At 42.0% G+C, this 27,646-nt stretch overlaps 1 protein-coding gene across 1 annotated transcript in view; it reads left to right on the top strand.

The window, feature by feature from the left end:
• Grin3a (glutamate ionotropic receptor NMDA type subunit 3A) overlaps window positions 1–27,646 on the top strand; it is a 185,111-nt gene that overhangs the window by 134,364 nt on the left and 23,101 nt on the right. The window contains exon 6 of the mRNA XM_005362179.3: window positions 7,964–8,115. Coding sequence (XP_005362236.1) covers window positions 7,964–8,115 — 152 coding nt within the window. The remainder of the gene's footprint in view (window positions 1–7,963; window positions 8,116–27,646) is intronic.

Genomic DNA, 27,646 nt, shown 5'->3' with positions numbered 1-27,646 from the left:
GAAAAGGAAAGTCATGGCATGAAATGGGAGAGAGATGTGTTGGAGGAGGCCTGAGGGTGTTGGAAATGGGAATTGGGGGTGGATATGACCAAGATAGGCTACATACATATATGATATTTTCAAAGAATAAACAAAAGTATGATTTTTTTCTAAAACAAATCTATTATCAGTTCAAGGACATGCAGGAAGTGTTTGGTTAAATGAAGTGCTGTGCAACAGAGGCACAATGACATATTATGTTCTTGAGAGTTAAAAGGAAAGTGTTAAGATAAATGAACACATGCCCCAGATTTATGCCTTGGCGTTAGCAGACAATAAAGGTCAAGCATAGAGAAAGAGTAATGTAACTGCACAGCGATGATCTGTGACCTTTCAGCAAAGGCCATTGCCTGTTTCTGAGCTGTTCTTCCACTGACCTTCCAATAATTATTTAACACAGTGCTTAGAGCACTGGCTCCAGAGTCTGGCCCTTGGATTAAAATAGAATTGCTGTCACTCACTGGCAAACATCTTCATCTCTCCTTCCAGCTCCTCATCTGTGTAATGAAGACGTGAAATGAGCACCTAGCATAAGGTTGCCATGAAAGTTAAGTAAAATGGTGCGTGTAAAGCGTGTGGAAACATGCCCACTAGACAAGATGTACTCAGTAGGTTATTAAGATTCAGGATATTCATTTAGTTGAGAACCAGGCACACACACACAAAAAAAAAATTCTCCCAAGATATCCTTCATGGATCTCAACTCCTCCAAGAAACTTCCCTTCCCAACATGATATACTGGAGGTAAGGGAAACCCATTTTTAAGCACCTCTTTCAAATTGGAACTATGATAATATGCTGTCAACCATTATCTCAGAGTAACTAAACATGGTAAACTCAAGGGCATATGCAAAATCAAATGACTCTTGTACTTGGGTTTTTTTTTTTTTTTCAAATATCTATTTTCCAGTCACACATTGGGAAAACTCTTTCTAGTGATGAGTTTCTAACTGTAAATTTGCTAGTCAAAGTATATTTTTACCAGTCTTAACTGAGGAAAGTTGACTTATCCATGGCGGAAAGATCAGGATTCTATTTGGGAAACCTTTCTCTTGGGCTATTAAGTTGTATCCACAGGGTGCCTGATGCCTTCGTCTATAGGATTGAAGGATTCCATTTTGCTTCATCCATCAACCACAAGTCAGTCAGACCTGTTGGTACTGAAAAACCAAGTTACTAATGATAATTTAGGCAACTGTGGCTAAGTCAAGTCAGCAATTTAAAAATAAAAACTCTTTGACCTAGTGAACACAATCAAAAGCAACAGATAAAGTGATAGAAATGAAACTTTCAAAATTTAACTTTTTATGTTTCTGAATAAAATGGATTTTTATGTGTAGCAGTAAATTCCCCTCTCAGAGACAGAAAATTTTTCCTATCCTTCCCTTGTTTTAATTAGTTAATAATTATTATTAATGCTAGAAATCATTGAAACATCAATGTCCAATATAGGAAAATAAAAAATTAAAAGGATGTCGACCTATTTTTAGCTGTCCATTGTGAATTAATCTAGGCATGATGGAGTAGAACGATTTAATATTCATTATTTCCTGGGTAGCTATTTTTTGTAAATGTCTTTGTAACTTCAAGATTGCTTTCCTTTGGGGACTCTTAGTGCTGCTGTCATAGTACCAAAATTATATTCCTAGAATATGCAGGTTTAATCTTAAGTTGCAATCTCAAGCTTTCTTATGTATTTTGGTCTCCTCTGCTTAACAAAGACAAGGGACTATCAAAAATCAGTCTAAGATGCCCTGTCTTCCTTTCCTTCAGAAGCAATTTCTCACCCCACAGAATGTCCTCGCTCTCTCCATTGTGTCTCGGTTGTTATATGCGATCTCTATTGAGTTTATGTCTCACCTATCTTATGCAAGAAAAGCCATGCAACTGGCCGCCATGCTGGACAGCCACTATCCCAGCCTCCACTCCACATGCCACTCAACTGCTCACAGATAGGCATTGTGTCTGATTTAACTCAGACGCCTCCATAGCATTACCCACATTCTGTGGGATTTATGAACAATTGAATACAGTATTTTCCAAATAAGAAAAGAAAACTATCCTGGTGTTATTACATTCACCTGGGTTGAAATTATTAGCTTTATAGGGATCTTTATGAGAAATATTGTAATTAGTAAGGGGCCTTCCTAGTTAGTTTTCTGACATGCAATAGGATTATTCTCTACAGAACTTATTTCTAAGTCTATAGACCAAATCTACCCATGAACAATGGGTTTTGGCTAATGATTTTTTTTCATTTAGTTGTTGTTTGTATGTCTTTGTAAGTATCTGTTGTATAAAGAGGGGTCTCTATAGAGGGTAGATGAGGGCATTGGATCCCCTACAGCTGAAGATACAAGCTGTAGTGAACCTGCCAATATGGGTGCTGGGAAATAAACTCAGGTTCACTGAAAGAGCAATGCATGCCCTTAACTGCTGGGCCACTTCTCTAGCTTCAAGACTAGTTTCTTAATGAATGAATAACCTGATTTGGGGAGGATGGCATCCACTCAGTTACAAAGATTTGGTTTACACTGAATTGAAGGAAGTAGGTTGAGTATTCCCTTGGCTTGTATTGAATAGAGTGGAATGAACATTGATTTTTAGAATCAAGCAGACCTACTTTCAAATGCTAGTTTTGCTGGCTACCAACTTGACCAGGGCAGTTTAATCATTCAAGAGTCAAGTCTCTGCAGATAATACATACTCTGTCATGGGTTCATTCATGGGAAATATACCTGACACATAGAAGAACTTGGTATACCTTAAGTTTTATGGCAGAATTCCAGAATGATCTGACTGAACAGTGTGTCACAAGATAGTCAAAATTGATGTCTAATGCATAATTTACACTGTGGCTTAGACTATGCTACTATTAAAGACTGGTACTTGAGAGCAATATAGAAAGTCCTTGATAAATGTTAGAAGTTGTTGTTGAACGCTAATGCTTCCGTGGGGAAAATGCATTAATAGTCAACAAAGTCGACTAATTATCCTGTGTCTCAACCCAGTTCCATCACATAGTGCCAAATCCCCCATACTATGTTCTTAATGTTTTTCTTTTTCTTCTCCACCCCAATGACAGTCTCAGTTTTAATGAAATTACTTCATGAAGTTACCTGTTTAATATGCCTCTCCACTAACACATATGGACCACTTTACATGGTACCTGTTTCTCAATAAAGTTATCTGATGAATGAACAGATAAATGGGCGGATGTGTGAGAGTCAGTAGATTAGTGAATATTATTATACATGGGACTTGTATTGCATCCAGAATAGCAATGAATACTGAAAGAATGTTTGAATTATCAGTAACTGTCAATATGTATTTTAAAGAAAATAAAAATTTCCTTAGAAATTTACCCACAGGCTGGAGAGGTGACTCGAGTGCTCTTGCAGAGGACATGAGATGGTTGGTTCTTCAGGTAGCTACAGATCCAGAGGATCTGGTGCCCTCTCCTGGTTTCCTTGGATACAAAGTTCATACATGGTACATGTATATACATACAGATATTCATAGTGTACATTTTTATTTTATTTATTTTTTAAAATTATCTTTTCCCATTTTATATACCTATCCCAGTTCCCATGCCCTTCCCTCCTCCCAGTTCACCCACTTTCCCCTCACCCCACCTCCCATCCACTCCTCAGACAGGGTAAGGCTTTCCATGGGGAGTCAACAAAGTCTGACATATCACTTTGAGAAAGGACCAAGGCCCTCCCCCACTATATTTAGGCTGAACAGGGTATCTCTCCAAAAAGGGTCATTGTGGTATGGATCTGCATCCTTTGGGCATATACCCAGGAGTGGTATTGCTGGGTCTTTTTTTTTTTTCCAACTAAATCACCAACTTTATTAGACTTTATCATCTTCCCCCATGAATGTTCTTTTTTTTTTTTTTTTTTTTTTTGTCCCCACATTGTACTTGGCTTTTCACTTGCTATATTTTCAGAGCAAACACAGAGTCAGGATGGACCTGGCTGGGTGAGCTTTCCCATGCAGCACGTCTGGAGTTACTTTACTTTTCTGATCTGCTCCCAAATTGCACACAGCATCTCCTAGGGAGCCCATGAAGTCCCTTCTGCCATCCTACAGGATGCTACCATCCCTGGATGACAATCCCCCACACACAGCAAGTATATCAGTGCAATGCTGGCTCAGGCCGGCTACAGTTTACTCATTTTGCAATGGGGATGCTGATCCCTGATCCACTGTTCTCATTCCTGTAGCACTCTGTGCCTCAGTTTCCCTCACAATTACATGAAAGGGAAATCACATCTGACTCCAAAAAAGCATGCCGAGATTTAGTGCATTAGAGATTTTTATTGTTTTTATTGAGCTTTACATATTTTCCCACTCCCCTTTCTCTCTCTCTCTCTCTCTCTCTCTCTCTCTCTCTCTCTCTCTCTTTCTCTCTCTCATACCCCCACACTCCCAATTTACTCAGGAGATCTTGGGTTTTCTCCTTTCTGTGTAGATCCATGTATGTCTCTCTTAGGGTCCTCTTTTTTGTATAGATTCTCTAGAGTTGTGGACCGTAGGCTGGTTTTACTTTGCTTTATGTCTAAAAGCCACTTATGAGTGAGTAGATATGATATTTGTCTTTCTGAGTCTGGGTTACCTCACTCAGGATGGTCTTTTCTAGATCCATCCATTTGCCTGCAAATTTCAAGATGTCATTATTTTTACAGTTGTATAGTACTTCACTGTGTAAATGTGCCACAGTTTCTTTATCCATTCTTTAGTTGAGGGGCATCTAGGTTGTTTTCAGGTTCTTGCTATTACAAATAATGCTGCTGTGAACACAGTTAAACACATGTCCTTGTGGTATGATTGAGCATACTTCCAAAAGTGGTATTGCTGGATCTTCAGGAAGGTTGTTTCTTAATTTTCTGAGAAATTATCATACTGATTTCTGTATGGCTGTACAAGTTTGCATTCCCACCAGCAATGGAGGCATGTTCTCCTTACCCCACATCCTCTCCAGCATAAGCTGTCATCAGTGTTTTTGATTTTGGCTATTCTGACGGGTGTAAGATGGAACCTCAGAGTTGTTTTGATTTGTATTTCCTTGATGGCTAAGGACGTTGAGCATTTCCTTAAGTGTTTTTCAGCCATTTGAGATTCTTCTGTTGAGCGTTCTCTGTCTAGATTTGTACTCCATTTTTTTATTGGATTATTTTTTTTTTGATGTTAAGTTTCTTGGGTTCTTTGTATATTTTGGAGATGAGTCCTCTGTCTGATGTGATAAATGGGGAAGAGCTTTTCCCAGTCTGTAGGCTACCATTTTGTCTTGTTGACCTTGTCCTTTGTTTTACAGAAGCATCTCATTTTCAGAAAGTCCCATTTATTAATTGTTGTTCTCAGTGTTTATGCTATTGGTGTTATATTTAGGAAGTGATCTCCTGTGCCAATGTGTTCAAGTATTCTTCCCACTTTCTCTTCTATGAGGTTCAGTGTGGTTGGTATTGTGTTGAGGTCTTTGATCCATTTGGACTTGAGTTTTGTGCATGGCAATAGATATGAATATATTTACATTCTTCTACATATTGATATCCAGATATGCCAACACCATTTGTTGAATATGCTTCCTTTTTTCCGTTTTATAATTTTAGTTTCTTTGTCAAAAATCAGGTATTTGTACTTGTGTGAATTGATATCTGGGTCTTTGATTCTATCCCATTGGTCCTCCTGTCTGTTTTTATGCCAATACCAGGCTTGCTGCTTTCATTACTTTAGCTCTGTAATAGAGTTTAACATCAGGAATGGTGATGCCTCCAGAAGTTCCTTTATTGTACAGATTGTTTTGGGTATCCTGGGTTCTTTGTTTTTCCGTATGAAGTTGAGTATTGTTCTTTCAAGGTCTGGGAAGAATTGTGCTGGGATTTTTATGGTAGATTGCTTTTGATAAGATATTTTTTTAATCTTTAAAAAAAAGCATAGTTACAACTACATAAAATGTTACTTAATGAAAATGCCAGTGACTCATTCAAGTCCTATTTCCATCAGTCTGGCCTTTCAAATGAAAACCACCAGTCACAAAGGACTCTTAGTAACTGCTTGAATTGAAAGTCCACACTATATGCTTGACTTTGTCACCATTTTCATAAGTCTGCATTCTGAAGAAACAAACAAAATTATCACAAAACAAACATACAATGCTTTAAAACTCAAAAACTGCTTGGTATTCCATATTCCTACTCCACACCACTGACCTTGTATTCTTCAAATGGGCTGTGTATCTGCATTTAAAGAAAAAAAAAAGAACAAAAGCTAATATCTTTGGAATTGAGTTGTAAAATAAAATAATCAGAGCAGGTATCTGACTCATTAAGTATCTTTGAATCTTTGACAGCCTTTTAGTCTTTATCTGTGAAAAGGGAACTAACTGCATTTTTAACTTGTCTTCCTCAATCATCTTGAGGGCAAAAAGAAAAATCTTTCTTTTTGACTGTGAGAGCTAACAACCAAAACAAGATGTAGTTAATTAGCCTCTTTCAAATGGCTCCTCAAAGAGATTAGCAGTGTGTTAACAGTTAGGAAAGCCACGGAGCCGGGCAGTGTGAGAATACAAAGTCTAGGCTGGTTAATAAAACTCTGATAAAACACCCATCTTTGTTCTTTTTGCCTATCCCCTCTCCTGCTTCCTTTGCTTTGCATAATCTGCCATCTTGAATCTCTAAGTTATCATAGCCTTGTTTTTTTTAATGTAATTTTATCCTCCCATATGTATTCTTAAAACATTTATTAAATTATCACGATTATTTTCACATGGACAAACAAATTTATGCTGCTGGTTTGGGGGGAATGGTATTTTCCCAAATAGCCTACATGTCTCTGTTATGAATATTCCAATCATGAAAAGTATTACACAATTTATTTACTCATGGTTTTATCAAAGAGCATTTGGGGGTCTTTCTAAGTTTTGTGGTTATGAACAGTGTTCTTAACCATATCTCCTGGTGTACTTGTGGAGAAGTTGTTTAGAAATGTGCTTAGGTCTAAATATAAGTCTTTAACTATAATGAGATATTACCAAATTGTTTTCCAAAGTCAATACGTCAACGTTGCATTCTTATTCTGCATATGTTCGTCAACATTTGGCATCACCATTTTTTGACAGTTGAAGTTAGTTATTACTTCCCGTGGTATATGTTTTGTTCTTGTGGTATTATGGTTTGGATTGTAATGTCTCCTACCAGTTTTTATGTTAAGTACCTGGTTGCCAGTTGGTGGGCTTTGGAGAAGTGATTGACTTCTGAGAGTTCTGACCTAATCAATAGATAATTCCTTGATGAATTCATAATATGACAATATTGTTGAAAGGTGTATATATGATGGTTATATTTTATCCTCTTGCATGCCCTTCTGTTTCCTGGCTGTCAAAATAAACTCCTTTTCTATTTCTTCTCCATGTTAATGGATTGAAAACTCGGAAATCGTGAACTGAAATAAACAACTTCTCCATCCATTATTTTTCTCTAGAAATGTCTTCACAAACATAACTAGTGTGTGCTCTCCTAATCTTCTAGGCACTTCTCAATCTAACCAAGCTGACAATTAAGATTAATCGTCCCACAAAGTTTTATTGGGAAAGATGGCTAAGAAAGCCCAGACCTGGTAAAGATCTTAAAGACTGCTTCTAAAAACATGGGAAAGAGATGGGCAGAAAGTCATAAAATGTTTTACAAATATGTCTTACACATATCTACTTTCCAGACTCAGACTCACTGCATCTCCTCAAAGATGCAGCTGACCCAAGGGTGATCATTTGTAAGTGTCTCCTGAGCACTTTGGGAAAAACGTAGTACAGACTCACCATACCCCTGTTACCAGATCCTGTGGTGATATTATGCAAGCGTGGTGGCCCCCCTCTCAGAAAAGTATGAGGACCTCATGTGAGATTGCATTTTTCTTCTAGGATACGGCATTGGTCTCCCTCCCAACTCTCCGCTGACGTCTAACATATCTGAACTCATCAGTCAATACAAGTCTCACGGGTTTATGGATGTGCTACATGACAAGTGGTACAAGGTGGTTCCCTGCGGGAAAAGAAGTTTTGCCGTCACTGAGGTATGGCGAGAATGCTGCTGATGCTGATGCTTTGTATAGCTTTCCTTTGAAAACTACAAGGACTTCAAGTTACTTGTGCCTCCTGATTAATAATGTACCAGGATACTCCATGACATGTAGAGCGCCTGGATTTGCTTGAAAACTATCCATTCCTACAATAATGTTCAATGAGACATGTTTGTTTTTCTATTTCAGTGTGATTTTCTTCCAATAGATAAAAATCAGAATTCTACTTCTGTTCCACAAACTATCCTAAAAAATCTGTCAATATAGAAGAAATATTTCTAAATGGTAGCAGGAATATTTGGGACTAATATGAATAGTGTTTGCTTTACCCATGAATTGTTGGATCTGATGTAGATTTCACAACATCCCTTAAAAATCTAACTCAGAACATTGCTAAGTCCCCAGTGGTGAAAGTTGAGTAATAAGACCTTTATTGGCTTAAAAATCTAGACACACCTTAACTAATAATTGTCAGATTATAGTCTGATAACTTTTCAAAACTGAAAACAACCAGTACTTCTTTTATAGTTATGGAACTAATAGCAAGAGATACCATGTGACTGGGCCAAGGCACACAAATAGTCAAAATGTCTTCTTTCTGTCGAAACGCTATGTCTTTACAAGCATAATTAAAAAGAAGTTTGCAAAATAAAGCACAATTCAGGTGATTCAAATAGGAGACTGAAAACTGTAACCAGTACCACAGTCCAAATACTCTAAAGAGAAGAGCCAAATAAACAAATCCAAGGCCATCCTGACAATAAAGGGAGAAGAAAACACAGCTCAAGCCAATAATTGTTCAAATAGCCTCTCTTTGGCAATAATTCCCAACAGAGTGCATCTCTGCCTTCCTTCATGACATCTGCTCTTGAATACCCTGCACGCATCTCAAATTTCACTTGTCCCAACCTGAGCCTTACGGCTCCCTCTTCACTCTGCTCTTCCTCCTGGGCTTTGCATCTTGGTGGTGGTACGCCTGTGCACCCGGTCATCCATTCCACATATTGGCATGGATGCTGCCTACTGCTCATGTCCACCTTTTCCATCTAGCAACAAGCCATAGCTCCGATAAAATAGCTCTCAAATACGCCCATCCATTGCCAGCTCTGGTGTCATCCCTTACCTCGCTCACTAAAGATACCTGCTAGCGGGTTTGCTTTGCACCTACCTCCCTTCGGGTATCTTCCACTCAGAAATTCATTCTTCTGTTTGACAGCCATGCTCTCTGGAGCAAAATCTGAAATGCTGGCATGCCCCGCGGTGCCTGCCCTTGCTCTCTTCTCAGCCCTTCCCCATGCCACTTTCTGGTTCATTTTTAAAGAAGATAAATCCATGGCTTCCCAGACTTGGATTCCCTAAACCTGCTGTTGCCTCTTCCCCCCCTCAAATGTTTTTCCCCATTGACATTTGCTCAGCTAATGCCTTCATATAACAAGATCCCAGCTAAGGGATTGCAGATGTACTTCAATGATAGGGTACCTGCCTAGCATGTTCAAGGCCTTTGATTTTATCCCAATGTTACAAATAAATAAATAAATAAATAAATAAATAAATAAATAAATAAACAAACAAAAAAGCCAATCCACAGCTCTAACAACTCACAGAGAATAAACCCACAGCTAGCATCTCTCTTCTCCCACAGAGGCTAACAAATATAAATCATGTTTGTATTTGTTAATTAATGTTGTTTTTCCTAAAGAAAATAAGCCTGGACTTTTATCAGTCAGCAAGTTCAGCCAAAAAAGAAAGAAAGTCAGTTGCTTATGTTGAGCTAAATAACAATCACTTGGAGTTCTCTGCAGAGTCTGTCCACGACTTAAATCAAAATCTCCAAATGATTAAAATTCGACAGGAAGGCATTAGCCCTCAGGAAACTCTCAGCCATATTCTCCAGCCAGCATTACTGAATAAATATCACATCCTGGGTACGTGTACACATCCAGGCTACTGCCATTTCAGAGGGTCAACAGACAAACCAAGCCTGTTGCCACTCATGGCTTTGAGGACTTAGAACCTAGCCCCACTTGAGTACACTATTGAAGACTGAGCCAGATAAGTACTCAAAAATCCCCTGCCGAATGTATTCTGCTGTGAATGCACCTAGCACAAAGCGTGATGTATCTGAAACTATGTATTTCTGGGCTTGACTGCCGATTCTGTCAAGGAGAGATGGTTAACTACTCTTGCGTCCCCGTGCAGGAAACGGTGTGATAAAATGTGCCATTTCTTCCCTAAGAATAAAAGATCATTTGTGGAAGCATCTAGCAAAAAACCTGGTACAGTAACTAGTAAATAACAGAAATACTATTTCTTCTCACCCTCGTTAGAGGGAACATTCGACTATTCATAGAAAAACGTACAGAGAGGCCCACAACTAAATTTCTTCGTGGTTTGTTGCTAAAAAAATGTATCTGCCCGTGTCTAAAACAATCACTGGTGGGATAATATGATCACCATAATGGATTAGGCCAATAAGAAATCTGGGACCAGTAATTCTGCAAACTACCTTATGGAACATAGAGAAGGGTGAAGTATGGTAAGGGGCCCACTTGTTTGTTCCCAAAATAACCACAGAGAAACTGTATTAATTAAATCATTGCTTGGCCCGTTAGCTCTAGCTTCTTGGCTAACTCTTACATCTGAATTTAACCCATTTCTAATCATCTGTGTATCGCCATGTAGTTATGGCTTACCAGGTAAAGTTCCAGCGTCTTTCTCTGGTGGGGCTATGTGGCTTCCTTTGACTCGGCCTTCTTTCTACCAGCATTCAGTTTAGTTTTTCCTGCCTAACTAAGTTATGCCCTGCTATAGGTCCAAAGCAATTTCTTTATTAATCAATGGTAATCACAATGTACAGAGGGGAATCCCACATCAGTGAAAACCTGAACAAAGGGTTACCTTGAGACAGAGGAGGCAACAGAGTGAATATACGAGAGCCAACAGACTCCTCTGCATACATCCTGGAGATTCTGGAAAGTTACCATCTATACTATGAAATATTTGAATTTTTCAATCTATACAGGCTCTGCCAAAGTGACCCCAACGTCACTTAAAATCCTTCTGAAATACAAATGTCCAGTATTCTGTATGGTATAAGTAGTAGAAAGCATCATCTGTAGAGGCATCCAAGAGTTAAAGCCCAGTTCTACCAGCTGTGAAATACAGGGTCTGATCCTTCACCACTCTGAGCTTCCTCTTCTGCAAACTGACTGAAAGTAACACATACTTCATAGATTATAGTAAAACCAAGTCAATTGAGGCCTCTAAATTCTGAGCAGAGGTTAGAGAAAGAGCTCTGGAGTTAATATTGCTTGCTACTTTTCCAGAAGACCTGGGCTCAGTTCCCAGTACCCACATTCTGTCTTATAACCAAACCATCTAACTCCAATCCCAGGGAATCTGATGCTCTCTTCTGACCTCCAAAGACAGCAGACATACATGTAATGTAATGTAATACACAGATGACATAAGTGCAAGTAAACACTCAAATACATAAGGCAAATATATCTAAAAAGAAAATGAAAATACTGAGAGTATTATCCAGACATAATAATAAAGGTTATGAGTTTTTACCATAAAGTGTTTCATGAATATAGGGATTTATCAGGATTTTTAAATGAAGCTAAAGTAATAGTATATACGAATACAGACTTCAAAAATAAGAATAAACATCTACACATAAATAGATGTAAAATACACCAACATGTCAACAAAAATATTTTATTTTTTTCTATACTTCTTTGTTTACTTTGTTGCGTGCATGAGTTTGCGTGAATGAACCCTCATCATGCATGGCAGGATTGTGTGTGTGTGTGTGTGTGTGTGTGTGTGTGTGTGTGTGTGTGTGTGTGTGTGTAGAGGTCAAAGAACAACTTGCTAGGCCTATTCTCTTGTTCCACCATACAGGTTCCAGTCATAGAACAGTTAGTCAGGCTTAACAACAGCACTTTTTACCTCTTGAGTCATCTCAACAGCCCTTAATCAAGACTCTTAACAAACCAGATTGGGAGAGAGGTCTTTAGAAAACTTTTGTGTATTCAACTGGGTGTGTTGGCGTAGAGGCCATTCTCAGATCAAGTTGTGTTTGTTAAGAGAACCTGGGCTCACTTCCCAGATTGACTGAATTTGGAAAATAGAAGGAAGTAGAAATCAAAAGAATGGAGAAAAGATGTGCCCTTAACCGAGCCTACAGACACAGAAGAGAAAGGTAATTCTGGTAACATCAGTATTTAGAGAGAAAGGGCAATGTCCATCAGCATGAATGGAACTATCATTCCCTCTAAGGCAGTGGTTCTCAACCTTCTAATGCTGCAATTCTTTAATACAGTTCCTCGTATTGTGGTGGACTCCAAACCATGAAATTATTTTCCTTGATACTTCATAACTGCAATTTTTCTACTGTTATAAAGTGTAATTATCTGACATGCAGGATGTCTGATCATGCGACCTCTGTGAAAGGATCATTGACCTCCAAAGGGTTCGTGACCCGCAGGTTGAGAAGGGATGATGAAATACTATGAAATATCCTTGTTTATGCAATTACAAACAATGCTATTAGATTTTCACCGTATGCATTTAAATGGCGATGCATTCCACCCTTGGGAACAGACTGGCATATTTGTCTTGAAGATCCTGAAATAGGACCTGACGATCACCCTCGCATAACCTACAGATCCTGCGCAACCACAGCAAGCAGTCCTGTGTTCACTGGCTACACTGGATCTCCTCTGTAAAGGCTCCCTGTTTTCTTTATTCGTTACACCTATACACAGTTCTCCACCTCTTGGATTGGCTGTTCTGTTCTGTTTTGTAATGCTTTCCCAGAACACAAAATTCCGTAGAAGCAAAATGGCTATTAGCACTTGTCCTGCCCATTCTTTTCATCAAATGCCCGGCACTGCAACAGTGGTCTTGTGCAAAGAAGCAAGGATCTTAGGAAAGCCAATTCATCCAGACACTCAGCTCCGTTTCCCTTAGGTTCCTGTGAATCATAAATGAAAGGGTGCACAGGGCCTCTCCCTCCCCCTTCTCCCCCCACCATCACAGGAGAGGGGCAAAGGACACAACATCACAGAAGTAGGCAGGCTTTTGACTGCTCCTCTCCAGAAGGTTCTCTTGACCTTGGAAGAAAGCATTCCTCAGTTTGTTTCTGTCCACACACCCTATTGTTCCAAGTATTGTCCCACTCAACGTCTCTTCCCACAGAGCAATTAAACACCCTCCTTCAATCGGAAAAATGTCTGAGTTTGGACAATGATTTATGCGCTCACCTGGTATGAAATCATGAAAGACACTTTCATCCCTCCATTTCTGGCAGTTAACTATTCGCACTTGGCCTCAAGTGGGAACCTTAATCTAGTCACCTCCCATCTCTTCACAAACCGGAAGACGTTGAGCTACAGTTTCTCTGGAAGATAAATTCATTTAAAAAAAAATCCAAGGTTTTATCTGCTCCCAGGATATTGTAAGTCTGGCTCTGCAGAGCAGACTCTGCCAGCTTCCAGAGAGGAATTTGAAATTGACCTCAGACGTGTCCCCACAGTCCTCATAGCCCAGCTGTGTCCTACCACAGCTGACTCGCCGCTGATCAGTTCTGCTGGGGAAAACATATGGCAGGGTATAAATTCCCTTCATCTTCCTTTGACTCAGCAGAAAAATCCAATGCCAGTTTTTTTAAGTCCCAGAGTGAATTTAAGAACTCCGTGGCAACAGTCCTTTGAAACCTGTTTGTCAAAAGGAGGGAAGGGAGGCAGCTGATTACAGTTTAACAAGTTGCCCAAATTCAAATGTGTCAAGGCGTTACTCAGATGGATGACAAGGCCTCTCTTTGCAAGTGTCCTTGAAACAATGATTTGAATAATTACACCTTTTTACTAAAAGGGGCTGAGAGGAAGAGGAAATCGTGGTCTTGGCAGAGAGCAGAAAGCATCCTCACAGACAGAGGGGAGTTTTAAGATTAAAAGCTCCTTGAGATCATGTTGTTTGAAGAAGTCAGCACAACTCCAAGACTGGATAAAGAGGTGCCACCATTACCATCCCCGGGCTGTAGGGAGAAAATGGGGAGAGCCATTCTCAGAATCAAGGCAAGTAATGGGATTGAATTTTCTCAGAAATTGGCCATTTGGTTCGTGGCATTTGATATAAATTTGGTGGAGAGCTTGCCAACATGCCCAAGTACCTAGGTTCAGTCACGAGTACCACAAAGAAGGAAAAGAGGGAGGAGATGGTCATTTAGTAAGGGCTTAGCCACCCCCTTCGCCTCACTGTAAGAGAGCTAGGGAACAAATGCCCTTTCTCCGTCTCCCGCACTCTCAGATATTTTACCTCTGTCTTGGGGTAAAAAAGCCTAACTATGTGCTCACTTGAAGTCAATTCCAGGACACAAAGAAGGATGAAGAAAAATATAAATCAATTTGGAAAGGAAATAGTCATCTAGCACATCCCTTTGTGGTAGAAATGAAAGGGATGGGCCAGTGAAGCATCCCTGGCCTGGCCTTCTGAGCTCTGCTGCATAGACATTAGAAGGTCCAGCCTGTTGGGTAAAAGATGCAGCCATCTTTAGTCAGGATGGAGAGAGAAATAGAAGCCGAGTTCACTGGAGATCACCCTGGTTCTACAACCACAGTAAGGAGGCGGCTCCAAATGCTTCGGGAATCTACTTGATCTATCCGAAGCTTCAGGCTGTTGACTGTCTTGTTGCTACAAGGGCTTTTGGATTGAATATAAGGGTTGTTACTGAGAACTAAAAAAAAAAAAGCAGATAGTAATCAAGAGGTTCAGTGTTGTAGAGACAATTCTATCCTGGGATTGGGGAAAATAAGCATATTTAAAAACATTGCAAAAGTAAATCATTACGTTCCTCAGTGTATCTTTTTTAAGTCATTTATTTTTCTTTCATTACTTAAATTGTTTCCATAGGATGTACTTTGATCATGATTGCACTACTCTCACTTCCTCCCAGTTCCTCCCCACTGCCTGCCCCTCCAACTTCCTGTTATCCAGCGAAATATTCATCTGGAATCTCTACCTATTCCTGAATTGACCTCTTCCCGACCACTAGCTCTAACATAGCTTTTCATCCTCTCATTGGCTTGGCCTTTCCAAACCTTAAACACTGTCCCCTATGGCGTGGGTCTTCAAGGCAGGGATGAGGTGAGAGTCTGTCAAGCTCACTGTGAGGCAATCTTAAAAGCTGAGGTTTAAATGGCTCGTTCCTTAGGAGCACTGTATGGGGAGGTACAGAAGTCATAAAAAAATGACCATGGTCAAAAAAAGCACAGTAAGATGTCACAAACGCAAATTATCTACCTCTCTGAGTGGCTTCCCTTTGAAAATGGAGATGCCATTTTGTGCTCCTGGCTTGGAAGAAGGAGATAGAACACATGAACTTCTCGACCCATGGGTGCTGAATACAGATGGCCCTTTTCAGATTTGTCTGGGTTGTGCCGTGAGGCAATTGTGTGACCTCTGCAGATCAGTTCACTTCTCCACACAGGTTCCTTGTCTTAAATTTTAAAAAAAAAAAGATCTATGTAGCATAGTCGGCAGAGAAAGTGGTGGTTTCCAATGAGAACTGTTAGAGGAATCCTGACCTAGGCAGCTGAAGATTGGGGAACACAGAACACAGAGAGGGTACTGAGATGTCTAGCCTCAAGTCTGCCCTTCCCATCATGAGCCAGACTGACTTCTCAAATTATGTACCTGTTTATGCCAACAACTGTTCAAATATTAGTATTTGCTCACTGAGAAACACAAAATTAGGGGCTAGTTTTCCCGTAGTAGATTCATTTTCCTTCTGTCCATTTTTAGAGAGAAAGAAGAAATGAGTTAGTCAATCTAGAATATTATGCATCCCGATGGGCTCCAGAGTTTGTACACTGAGTCTTCAGCCGGGGGGTACTATTTTGGAAAGTTGTAAAGCCTTGAAGAGGTGGACTCTTTCTGGAAGAAGCAAGTTCTTAGGAATAGGCCTTGGGGATGTTGTGCTCTGACCTCACTTACAATCTGCCTCTACTTCCCGAGCACAGATGCAGTGGGAATGGATGTCTCTGTCCCCTGCCTTCATGCTTTCTCCACCATAGCCGACTATATCCCTCCAACTGAGGCCAAACAAACCCTTTCTGCATTAAGTTGCTTCAGATACTTAATGACAACAGTGAGAAAAGGAACCAGCACAGCCCACCATACTATGGAAGTCAAAGGGGATCCCGCAAATCCCATCTAGAAGCTTCCATGCCAGCTTCCCATCAGTTAATCTTTAATACATTAACAACCAGAAAGTGGTGGTTAAGACAGTGGCAGGGGGTAGATTTCAGTGCAGCATTTTCTGCTCTTGACAGGGAGGGCACATCTCCAGCACCCTTCTGTCCCCCTCATCTCTACCTCCTCCCATTTCAATTTCAAATATCTGTCTGCTGGAAGCTATAGTGGGGCAGAGTTAATGACTGTAGGTTGCTCTAAACTGAAAACTCGTGCATGTAGGAAGCCACCTTGAAAGCTGAGCATGTCCCTTGGAATAGCCTAAGTAATTAAGTTTAATATTTAAGCCAAGCATAAGGTTGGGTGGGACCTATCCAGGGAGCACTTTCTGGAATCCCAAAGAAGCTCAAAGCTGTCCCTGTGCCCTTTCATATGTGATGCTAACAGGGCATGAAGAAAGCAATCTGAGAAAGCCTCGCCTCCATCGAGGTGGCTTCCAGAACAACCCAGACATTCACTCACGCATCCACAAGTCCATCTTTCCATCAGCACACATGTATTCCAGGTATTATATATATTCCAGGTATTCCAGGTTCTGTGGATGCAGCCAGTATAGAATGAATACAGAGCTCACAGGCAAGGAGAAAGAGAGAAAAGGGGAGAGAGAGAGAGAGAGAGAGAGAGAGAGAGAGAGAGAGAGAAAGAGAGAGAGACCATGAACAAATTCCCTGTTCTGCATGACCACAGAGGCAGAGAAAGACAAGTGGAAACAGTGACGAAAGCAAGATCATGACTCACAGACCAAGAAAGAATCAAAGCTGGTGTCTCAAAGGAGGTAATATATACAGGGATAAAAAAAAAAAAAAAAACTACCCATACCCAGGCAAGATGGAAGTGAGACATTGGAGGCAATGAAATAATAAGTACTGCAAAGTATGCCTACCCCTGAAAACAGTTCCCAATTGTGCATGCCTCAGGGATTCTAAAATTGCAGGGGCATTCTTTCCGCCATCCACCTAGTGGATACGCACAGCTAAACTCACAAGCCAATTATAGGCCTTTAATTTTTCCTATATTCTGCTTTGTGAAATCCTTATCACCTCCTCAAGACAGGAACATTGTTCTAGGCTTCATATAGGGCACAGCCTGGTACAACGAAGAATTTGGTTCTAAAAGAGACAGCAACACAGACTCACGGCTCACCAGTGTGTGCTATGTAAGTCAGACAGCTTCTAACATTTCAGACCTAGAAGCCATCAAGATTGTTCAAGGGGTAGCAGCATTTGCTGTTGGATAAACTGAGGGTTTTGGTGCCAGGTGTATAAACTAAAGACATGACTGCTCTAAGGTGTGTTGAGGGGGAGGGTTTTGGGGTTTTTTGGGGGGGTTGGGTTTTTTTTTTTTTGGTTTTTTGGGTGTTTTTTTTTTTTTTTTGGTTTTTTTTCGAGACAGGGTTTCTCTGTAGCTTTTGGTGCCTGTCCCAGAACTAGCTCTTGTAGACCAGGCTGGTCTCAAACTCCCAGAGATCCGCTTGCCTCTGCCTCCCGAGTGCTGGAATTAAAGGTGTGTGCTATCACCGCCCGGCGAGGGGGAAGTTTTTATTGTAGACATGCAGGGGAATATAGCCAGAGCCATCTGAAAGAGTCCCAAGCAGAGAGAGAGAGAGCAATACACGGAACATGGCCAGTAGACTAAACTGGGCCTCGAGAGGAGAAATAGTATTGGGGTGGGGGTAGTAGGAAGAAGGGAGGAAGAGAAAAGGAGACAACCAAGAGAGAGAAATATGGGGAGGCAAGAAAGAGGGGTCCAAGAGGGGAAGACAAAACAGAGCACGTGGCTGAAATGACAGGGTCCTGTGGGATTGAGAAGCTGGGGGAGGGAGGGAAGCCCATGAGCTGGAGAGGTTTAAGGTTGGAGCTGAGAAGAGCTAAGAAGAGCACTGGTAATTGTGATACTGCAGGAGCCTGGCGGCCATCATGCACTTTGGTATGATAATCAGAATCACAGGAAGCCATTTGTCCCTAGTTCACTTTGGACCTGACAGCTGCCAAGCCTGATGAGCTGAGTTCCCTGTCTGGACCCTCTGGTGAAGGGAGAGAACACACTAGCATGGGTTGCCCTGTGACCTCCACATGTATGCTCTGGCATGAGTGCATTCCACATACACACCCACAGAGAGATAAATGAATAAGTACAGTAGATTCCATAAATGATTAAAACTTCATATATTCCCCTTCAAAGCCAAGGATACGATAAGGCCTGCCGCAAAGTGTGAAGTCCATTTAACGAAGCTGTCAGTGCAAATGTCTGGTAAATGAGTGTTCTTTCTCTTTCCCTGAGTAAGATCTATGTTCAATCCAAGCACGGTGGCACAGGCCTATAACCCCAGCAATCAGGAACCGAGTCAGGGGCACCATGAGATTGAAGCCAGTCTAGGCGACACAGAAAGAACCCATCTACAAGTTTAAAAATAAACAAATAAATAAAAGAAGAAAGAAAGAAAGAAAAGAAAAGACAGAAAAAAAATAAAAATAAAGCAAAGCAACAACAAATAAAAACTAAAACTGAAAGTAAACACCACCAAATTATGTGGAAAAAAGAAAACAACTCGGTAAATAATAACAATTAAAAAAAAAAACTACCTCCCATCAGGCTTTGCATTTGTCTCATTCTAAATCTTGGATTCATCTGCACCCACCTCCAAAACAGAGACACATCTGTCACCAGCATCTTACAGCTCCTGACTGGCTAGTTATTACCTCCCTGTGGAACTGGAGACCTCCTGATGGCAGGGAGAGAAATCCCCGATTCTGGACCTTCTCCCGGGCTGTATGCTGATGCTCTAGCTTTTGGAGCGTGGTGCTATTGTTTGTTTGCTTTCCTTTCTTCCGGCGCTGCATCTAGGTTTCCGTGGGAAAACATCATAAGGAAAGGGCTGGACAAACCATTAGGCAGCACTCACTGAAATACATCCAGAGAAAGAGTAACAACTACAGCCCACACTGCTCTGGGGGCAGGCCCGCAGCCCCTGCGCTGGGCTTTGCTTCCCCCTCACCCTGCCACATCAGCAGTGTCTGTCAGGCCTGCTTGTCTGTTGCTTTCTGGTTTGTGTAGTTTGAACCCTGTTACCGGGAAAGGCAATCCAGCAAGTGTCCCCTTCAACCGTGGTAACGAGCAAATAAACAGGTCTTGTGGAATAAGGGTCTCCTCTTTACATTCCAGAGAGGCCCAGATGTAAATCACACCCAAGACCACATACTGTTCCTGCTTTTCTCCCTAAATTCCTCGAACTAATGAATATTTATGAAACGTCATTTACTATGCAACGCGAAGGCCTGAACAGCGCTCGCACTGATTAGGGCTGTTGTGAGAGACAGGTTTCTTCCCATTTTCCCAGATTTCCGAGCCCTGAAGCCTATGGGGCATCTCACAAATGAGGACTCCTCCCTCGTCTACTTTCTGCACACAAAGTCCTGGCCTCCGGGCTCGGGAGACTCCAGCTTGACGAAAACAAGGATTGGCGGTGGGAAGAGACTGCCATCTAGTGGCTCTGAATTCAGCGCGGGGTTGCAGAATAGAAAAAATGATGTTTTGCCTCTCAGAAAAGAAAGTTTTGCATGAACGAGTGGAACAGTTGCTCAGCCCTTTAGGTTCTTAGGACACTTCTTTCCCGTGTGAAGAGCTGGAGTAGGTGGAATCTGCGGGACTTATTAGACAAGGAAGCGGCAATTTGAGGAGCCCCAAAGCCGAGCCCATAAAGGGATGTCTGCCTGCAACATCTAAGCAAGGAGGTCATGATATAACTGGAAGTTTCTCTCCCACCCACCAGTTCCAGAATAATCACTCTGAGAGTTAATATTAATTACAAACTGTTTGACCGATGGCTCGGGCTTCTTGCTGGATACCTCTACATATAAATTAAGCCATTTAATTAGTCTATACTTTACCACGAGGCTCGTGGCTTGTCACCTCACATCTTGCTTCTCCGGCAGCTTCTGGCATCTCTCAGACTCTGCCTCCTTTTCCCTTTATCTTTGCTTGGATTTCCCACCTGACTCTATTCTGCCTGGCTATTGGCCAAATTAGCTTCTTTATTGACCAATGGTAATACAACATATTCACAGCATACAGAAGAGCTTCCCACATGACCAGGGCCTTCCCATTTGGAGCATCATCATTACTTCTTGCCTCTATCCTTCCAGAAAATTGAACTCCAGGCCTTGAGCCGTGGAGTATACCATTTTTCTCCAATGGGATGCTGCCTTCCCCGGGCTCAACCACAGCACCTCAGAAATGTGATCTGGTTTGTGCATAGGACATAGTCAGTGCATGGAAAGGGCTTTGATATTTAGTCACACTATAGAAAGATGGGCCCCAAACACAATATGACTCACATCCTTATTAGAAGACAGCTACCACATGAAATGGAGACTCCCCAAGAGAATAGCATGTGACGAAGGTGACATTGGGTTTAAGTGGCTGTGAGCCAAATCAGTCAGCTTTCCATTACTGTCACAACATAGCTGAGATGACCATTTTGTTAAAGGGAAAATCTCACTCGAACTTACAGCTTGGGAGTTTTCAGTCCATCATAAGTTAGCCCTGAGGCTTTGGGGTCTCTGATATGGTGACACATTATGATGGAAAACCGGTCTGTCTGCTTCATGCTGGGATACAAGTAGGATAGGGACTGCGATCTCACTGTCCCCTTTAAGAGCAAGACAGGCAGCGATAGTACAGAAGAGGCCTGAACTGGCCATCTTCTGTAATCAGATTGGTGACTACCCTAATTGTCATCAGAGAGCCTTCATCCAGTAGCTGACGGAAACAGATGCAGAGACCCACAGCCAAGCATGGGGCCGAGCTCTGGGAATCCTGTTGAAGAGAGAGAGGAAGGATTATACAAGCCAGGAGGTTCAAGGTCATTACAAGGGAACCCACAGAAACAACTAACCTGGGCTCATATGAGCTTACAGACTCTGGACGAATAGCTAACGATCCTGCATGGGACTGACCAAGACCCTCTACATATGTGTGACAATTGTGTAGCTTGGTCTATTTGTGGGACTCATAGCAGTGGGATCGGGGTCTGTCCCTAATGCTTGAACTAGCTCTTGGGAACCTGTTCCTCGTATTTGGTTACCTTGCCCAGCCTTAATACAAAGTTGGGGAGCTTAGTCCTGCTTCAACCTGATATGCCATGCTTTGTTGGCACCCATGGGAGGCCTGCCCCTTTCTGAACAGAAACAGAAGAGTAAGGGGTGGAAGAGGAACAGAGGGGAGAGGGTGGAGAACAGTAGAAGAGGAAGAAGAGATAACCGCAGTTAGGATGTAAACTGAATGAAAAATAACTAATAAAAATTCTTCATCAAAAAAGGAGCGAGACTAAGATCTTACTACCCCCTTTAAGAGCTCAGTCCTCAATAAGCAGAAAGCCTCCCACTAGGCCCTACTTCTGGAAGTTTCCACTGTGTCTCAGAAGGAGGGCCTCTAGAGTACAGTTTGGATTCCCCTGAAAACCAGATAATGGCACTGAGAAAGGCCAAGTCACCAGGAGCAAGGGAAGGCAGAGAAGAATGGTCCTGCGGGTATCTGAGGGTCATGATCCTGCCAGCTTCTTTATTTGGGACTGCAGGTCCCAGCATGAAAGGCAACTGACCTGAAGGTACCCGGATGACACCTACAGCTGTGGCACTTGTCTACCTTGTGTCTAGGAGGACCAAGTATTTCTTCAGAAAAAAAAAAAAAGCCTCTGTTTACTGCCAGAAAAAGAACATTTCACTCCTTTGATGGCATCTTTCATTTTATACCTTCTCTTTCAATTTGTTACAACTCTCTTGTAGCACAAATTCTAATTGGTCTTAATAATAGAAACCTACAGTCAGATATTAGGGAGTGAAAACTGAGAGATCAAAGAAGCAGAGCAGCCAGTCACTATTTCTTACCTCTACAAAATCCTCAGGCTGTCCTGTCTCTACAAGTCCCCAGACTAAATGCTGTCTCTAAGAAATCTCAGACTAAATTCTAAGCTCCTGCCTCCTCCTGCCTTATAGTCCTCTCTCGGCCCAGCCCAGCCATATCTCTTCCTGTCTCCACCTCCCTAGTTCTGGGATTAAAGGCGTTAGCTACCACCACTTGGCTCTGTTTCTCTTTTAGACTAATTCAATCTTGTGTAGCCCAGGGTGGCCTTGAACTCACAGAGATCTGTCTGCCTCTGTCTCCCAAGTACTGAGATTAAAGGTGTCTGCCACCACTGCCTGGCCTCTGTGGCTAACTAGTGTAGCTAGCTCCACACTCTGATCTTCAGGCAGGCTTTATTTAAGAACAAACAAAATATTACCACATAGGAGTCCATCATCAGAGGCAGGGATAGCCTCTGAAAGTCCACAGAACTTTGTATGTCAAAATATGGTTGGTGAGCCCATAAGAAATAACTGAATACTACACAGTGCCTTTTCTCCAGAGCCTGGGGCATGGACAAGTCTCGTCCACCTCACCTATTGTGACTGCTGTCCCTTGACTTCCCTGCTCTAGCCTCACAGCTCTTCTTTAGGTCACTGCCATCCTCTTTGTTCCCCTTGTTCTAGTGTTTTTGTACAAGGGGTTTCTTCCATTCGGAATGCCCACCTCTTCCAAAACCTTCTAGTTAATCTCTTCGACTCCTGAGATTACACTTCCTATTGAATGAACGCTTTGGATACCCCATATCTCTCACCCATACTACATAGCACAGAGGCTCCATTATATGTCAGAATGTGATGATTTTCTTAATATTCATCTTCTGTGTCTACTCTTTAGGCAACTTTTCACCCAGTAGCTATGCCATAACTACTTATATCCATAGAATTACATATATATTCAATTAGTCACTGGTATTCTAAACAGCCTATTAGAATATTCAGTTAAGTCTACAGTAGGCAAAAGTTGCTACTTCCGCCAATTCTGTCCTAGGCATTGAACCTGGTCTTCACATCATATCTTAGTCTTAGGAATGAGTCTATGAGTTAGCAATCATCGTCTCATTTTTTCCAAATGAATGGTGATTTGGATAATTAATTCTGCTGGAGGTCACAGAATTGTTAAATATCACAACTTTAATTTAAAACTATACCTATCAAAACTCATATTAAAAACTATCCCAGAATGACAAAAGAAATACAAATACATTATGATCTCTAATCCTTTTGAATATACATGATAATCATAAAAGAATGAATAAACAATGTTATACAATGAATAAACAATGTTATACCCTTAAATCCATGCCCATTGAACTAGACTTCTCAAAAGTCAGATCTCAGTTACTCCAGGGACTGTGTGCCATCCATCTTCCCCACAGGAAGGCCCACCATATAGGATATGTTCAATAAAATATATTGGATTTAAGCTTGAAGCAATGTTCCTGACATTCAAATAAAATAAAAGGAATGTAGTCAGAGCAAGTAAATAAACAGGAAAATAGGGCAAGAGAGATGATTCAGTGGTTAGGAGCACTGGCTGGTCTTCCAGAGAACACAGGTCCCATTTCCAGCACATACACAGTAATAGAAAGAAAAGGAGAAAGAGAGAGAGAGAGAGAGAGAGAGAGAGAGAGAGAGAGAGAATAAAGAAAAAGAAAGGAAAGAAGGAGAGGGATGGAGGGAGGGAGGAAGGAAAGAAGGGAGAGGGAGAAAAACTTAATTAAAAAGAGAAACAGGAAGGAGACAGGATAGACAAATCTATCGAGTGCCCTTGGTGTGTCATAGCCGATTAGATGCATTGTAAATCGTTTCACTTTGGGTGGTATTGTCTATATATCAAAGCACCTGCAATAACCCTATGGCTTCATTCTTTGCTTCCTGCTTTGCTGCTGAGAACCTGATACTCAGAAACAGTGTGAGCTCAGGGCCTAGGCTACAACTTAAGCTGCCGTTCTTCACACTGTACTGTGGCTCACACCAATACAGTTGTGTTGAGTGTGGCCCTGAGTAACACCATAGAAGCCCTTCCAGGAGAGGTTTGGGGTTCTGCCTGTGTCACCTTGCTCAGAAACCTGCTCTCCTGACTGACAAGAAGAAGGGAGTGGAAGAAAAACCACACATCCCACCGCTTCCAAGTTTGTTGTCAGTTATTCACGCATGCAACTGTTTCCTGGCTCTTAATCTGAAAGACATTGAGGAAAAAAAAATCAGACTGAGGAAAAATGCTTTGTGAAAACAGGTGTGCAGTCAGGCTCCGGGTTTCTTCCAAATCCATCAACCCTTTTCATTCACTGCAGTGTGCATACTCTGCAGTGATACACGGAGCAAGCAACAAACGGTGCTTTCCAAGGAAATGACTGCAAATAACAGATGGCTAGAGAAGAGGGAAACAATGGCTGGGGTCCCCTTATGATGCCAAACTACAAAGCTGATGACATGCAAAACAACAGCGGACTCAACCTCACATTGACTCACTACTCCACCTTTCAAGATGGTGTCGAACTCTCTGCAATTCAGAGACTGAAAGGAATCTTTCTGTGTTGGAGACATTTAAATGAAGTAGCACCGTCTCCTCAATAGTGTCTGTCCAATCATTAGATCAGTAATTCTTGGGATGACTTTTCTCCTCATGAAAGATTTCTCTGTCTACTACCTAATCTACCCATCACAATCATCATGTGAGTAGGTGTGTTCATGCATCTGGGGGTTCAGGTAGGTGCACGTGTGTGTATTGTTCGAGATCAGAAGTCAACCTTGGGTATCATTCCTCAAGTACCATCTACCTTGCTTTTCCAACACCGCATCTATTACTGGCCTGGAGCTCACCTAGAAGGTTAGGCTGGCGGTCAAGCAAGCCCCAGGAATACTCTTGTCCTGCCTTCCTGGCTCTGGCATTACAAGCACATATCCATTTCTGCCTCCTGGTAACAGCTGGTGGCTCCTTTACAGCAGTAAACATCAAATAATCATAAAAAAAAAAATAACTGTAAGGAATCTGTGAATGCCTGGTGGCCATCACTGAGATCCAGAAGCCTGCAATGAGACGTCTTCAGAGGCTGAACCGAAGAGCCAAAGATCATGATGGCAAGTCCTTAGAGCAGTGTGTGGCAGCAGAATACAATCAACATCTAAAAAGTCCGTCTGTCCTTCCTTCCATTCCTTTCTTTCTTTTCCTTCATTTTTTTTCAACATGTTCTAGTTCACAGCCAATTTTTAATGAAATATGATCATTTTTAACAAAATGAAACTGCCATGGTTCCTTAGGTCTGTCGTGTTTGGCAGAGGTTGTGAAAGGGTCAGGCCTGGCTGCCTAATGGATCAAAGAGCCACACCAAAGAAGTGGGTGATCAGAGTCAATCGTCAGCCACAGTTAGTGACTGAAACTTGCTGCCTTCCATCTTGTTGTATTAGTTACATTTTTCTATGGCTGTAATAAAACGCTATGTCCAGTGCAAATTACAAAAGAATACATCAGTTTGGGTTTACGTTTCCAGGTTAGAGTCCATGATAGTGGAGCAAAGACAAGGCAGGCTGCAGGAACCAACCGCTGAGAGCTCACATCTTGATCCACAAGCAGGAGACAGAGAGCACAGTGGGATTGGCATGAGCCTTTCGAAACCTCAAGCTTGCATCCAGTGACACCTCTTCCAACACCCCCTAATTAAACAGTTCCACCAACTGGGGACCTTTGGGGGTCATTATCACCCAGACCACCACACCTGCCCAGGTCCCTTGTGTCTCTCTCATCAGCTGCCTGGTTCTACAAGTAGACACTGTGGGTCATGTGACTGTCTGTCTCCTTTGGCCAAGTGAGAGATTGCAGGTGGTGCCAGGTAAAGCTGATGTCTTCCTCTGCCTTGCCTACATTTGCAGATCTACCTCAGGGGATAGACTTTGGCCTGGCTTCTATTTCTTTTCCATTAGAAGGCCTTCCCACTCTGTACCCCTCAATGCCAAGCTCCCAACCTTGTGCTCCCCATCCCTGCTGAATACAGAAGAAAGCTTGTGTAGGAGGGGGAGGCCCACATGGCCATGTGTTCTGATAGACTATCAGCTCCAGCTGTAACACAACTCCCCCCACTTCTCCCCTGCACCCACATACACTTATTAATCTTACCTATGTGCCTTGGCCCCCAGCTCTATATGCCTTCACTAAGACCCCTTGGGGCTTCATGTCTGCCTTTGGTGACGTGTAACATAGGAGTTGAGAGTAGGGCAGGTAGGGTGGCCATGGGTCTGGTCCCTTGACTGGGTCTTCAAGGAACCTTGTCTGAAATTCTCTGGTAGAGGTCTGTCCACTGATGTGGGTTTATTTGCTCTGGGCCTAGCCTTCTTAGCATAGAGTTCTCTGGACACCCTGGGGAAAGTTTGTGCTGCCCCCGTACTGCTGCTAAAATCAGAAGTTGTTTTTGCTGCAGTGCTGCAGACTCCACCAGACGATTCACCCGGTTATCCACTAAAGCCTGCGGATGTGACTTAGCATCTGTTGTGGCTCTTTTCCAGCAATGGTTGTTAAATGTACATATACACAAACATGCCCTGGACTGCCAGACAGTCTGCCTTTAAGATGTTGACTATACTAGCACAGAACATAAAAATAAAATTCGTTAAGAATAGTGGCAGTGATCATGTTGGCCAACTTCAGCCCAAAGCCACATGAGCCCATACAGAGTATTATCAGCCCAACAGTTCTCTCTTCAGAGAAGAAAGCTAACATCAGGCACCCTCAAGGCTTGCCTATTTCCCACCCCCAATCTAGAAATATTGAGGCACTCTAGAAAGGACAGAGAGCAGAGCGAGAGGGAGAGTGGCATTCGGAGACCGGCACTGATGTTAGCATCTTACATTACAATTTAAGGTGATCTCTACCCACTCCCTTTTGAGATAGTCACACTATGTAGCCACAGTGAGTTAGAACTCCTGAGCCTCCTGCCTCGGTCTCCCCCAGTGCTGAGATTACAAATACATGGAACCTTGACAGCGTGGTGATTCCCTTTAACATTGCAAGTTCAAAAAGGTTTTATAGAAACTATGCCTTGTTCATTTCTCTGGGTAACTGGAAAGCAAGCAAATAAGACAAAACATGTCTGCAGTAAAACAACACAGCATGAGTTGTAAAGGGTATTTAAAATAATAATAATAATAATAATTAATAATAATAATAAAGCCAGTGGAAGGACTCCAGAGACAGCTCAACCCTCAGTGAGTGTACTGCTCCTGCAGAGGACCTGAGCTTGATTTGCAGCACCCACATCAACTGGCTCACCATTGCCCCTAACTCCAGCTCCAGGGAATGTGACACCCTCCTCTCCCCTAACTCCAGCTCCAGGGAATGTGACACCCTCCTCTCCCCTAACTCCAGCTCC

The sequence above is a fragment of the Microtus ochrogaster genome, linkage group LG5, assembly GCF_000317375.1.
Source record: "Microtus ochrogaster isolate Prairie Vole_2 linkage group LG5, MicOch1.0, whole genome shotgun sequence".
Taxonomy (NCBI): Eukaryota; Metazoa; Chordata; class Mammalia; order Rodentia; family Cricetidae; genus Microtus; species Microtus ochrogaster.
The sequence above is the reverse complement of the archived record's forward strand: the minus strand, read 5'-3'. Positions and strand labels throughout refer to the sequence as shown.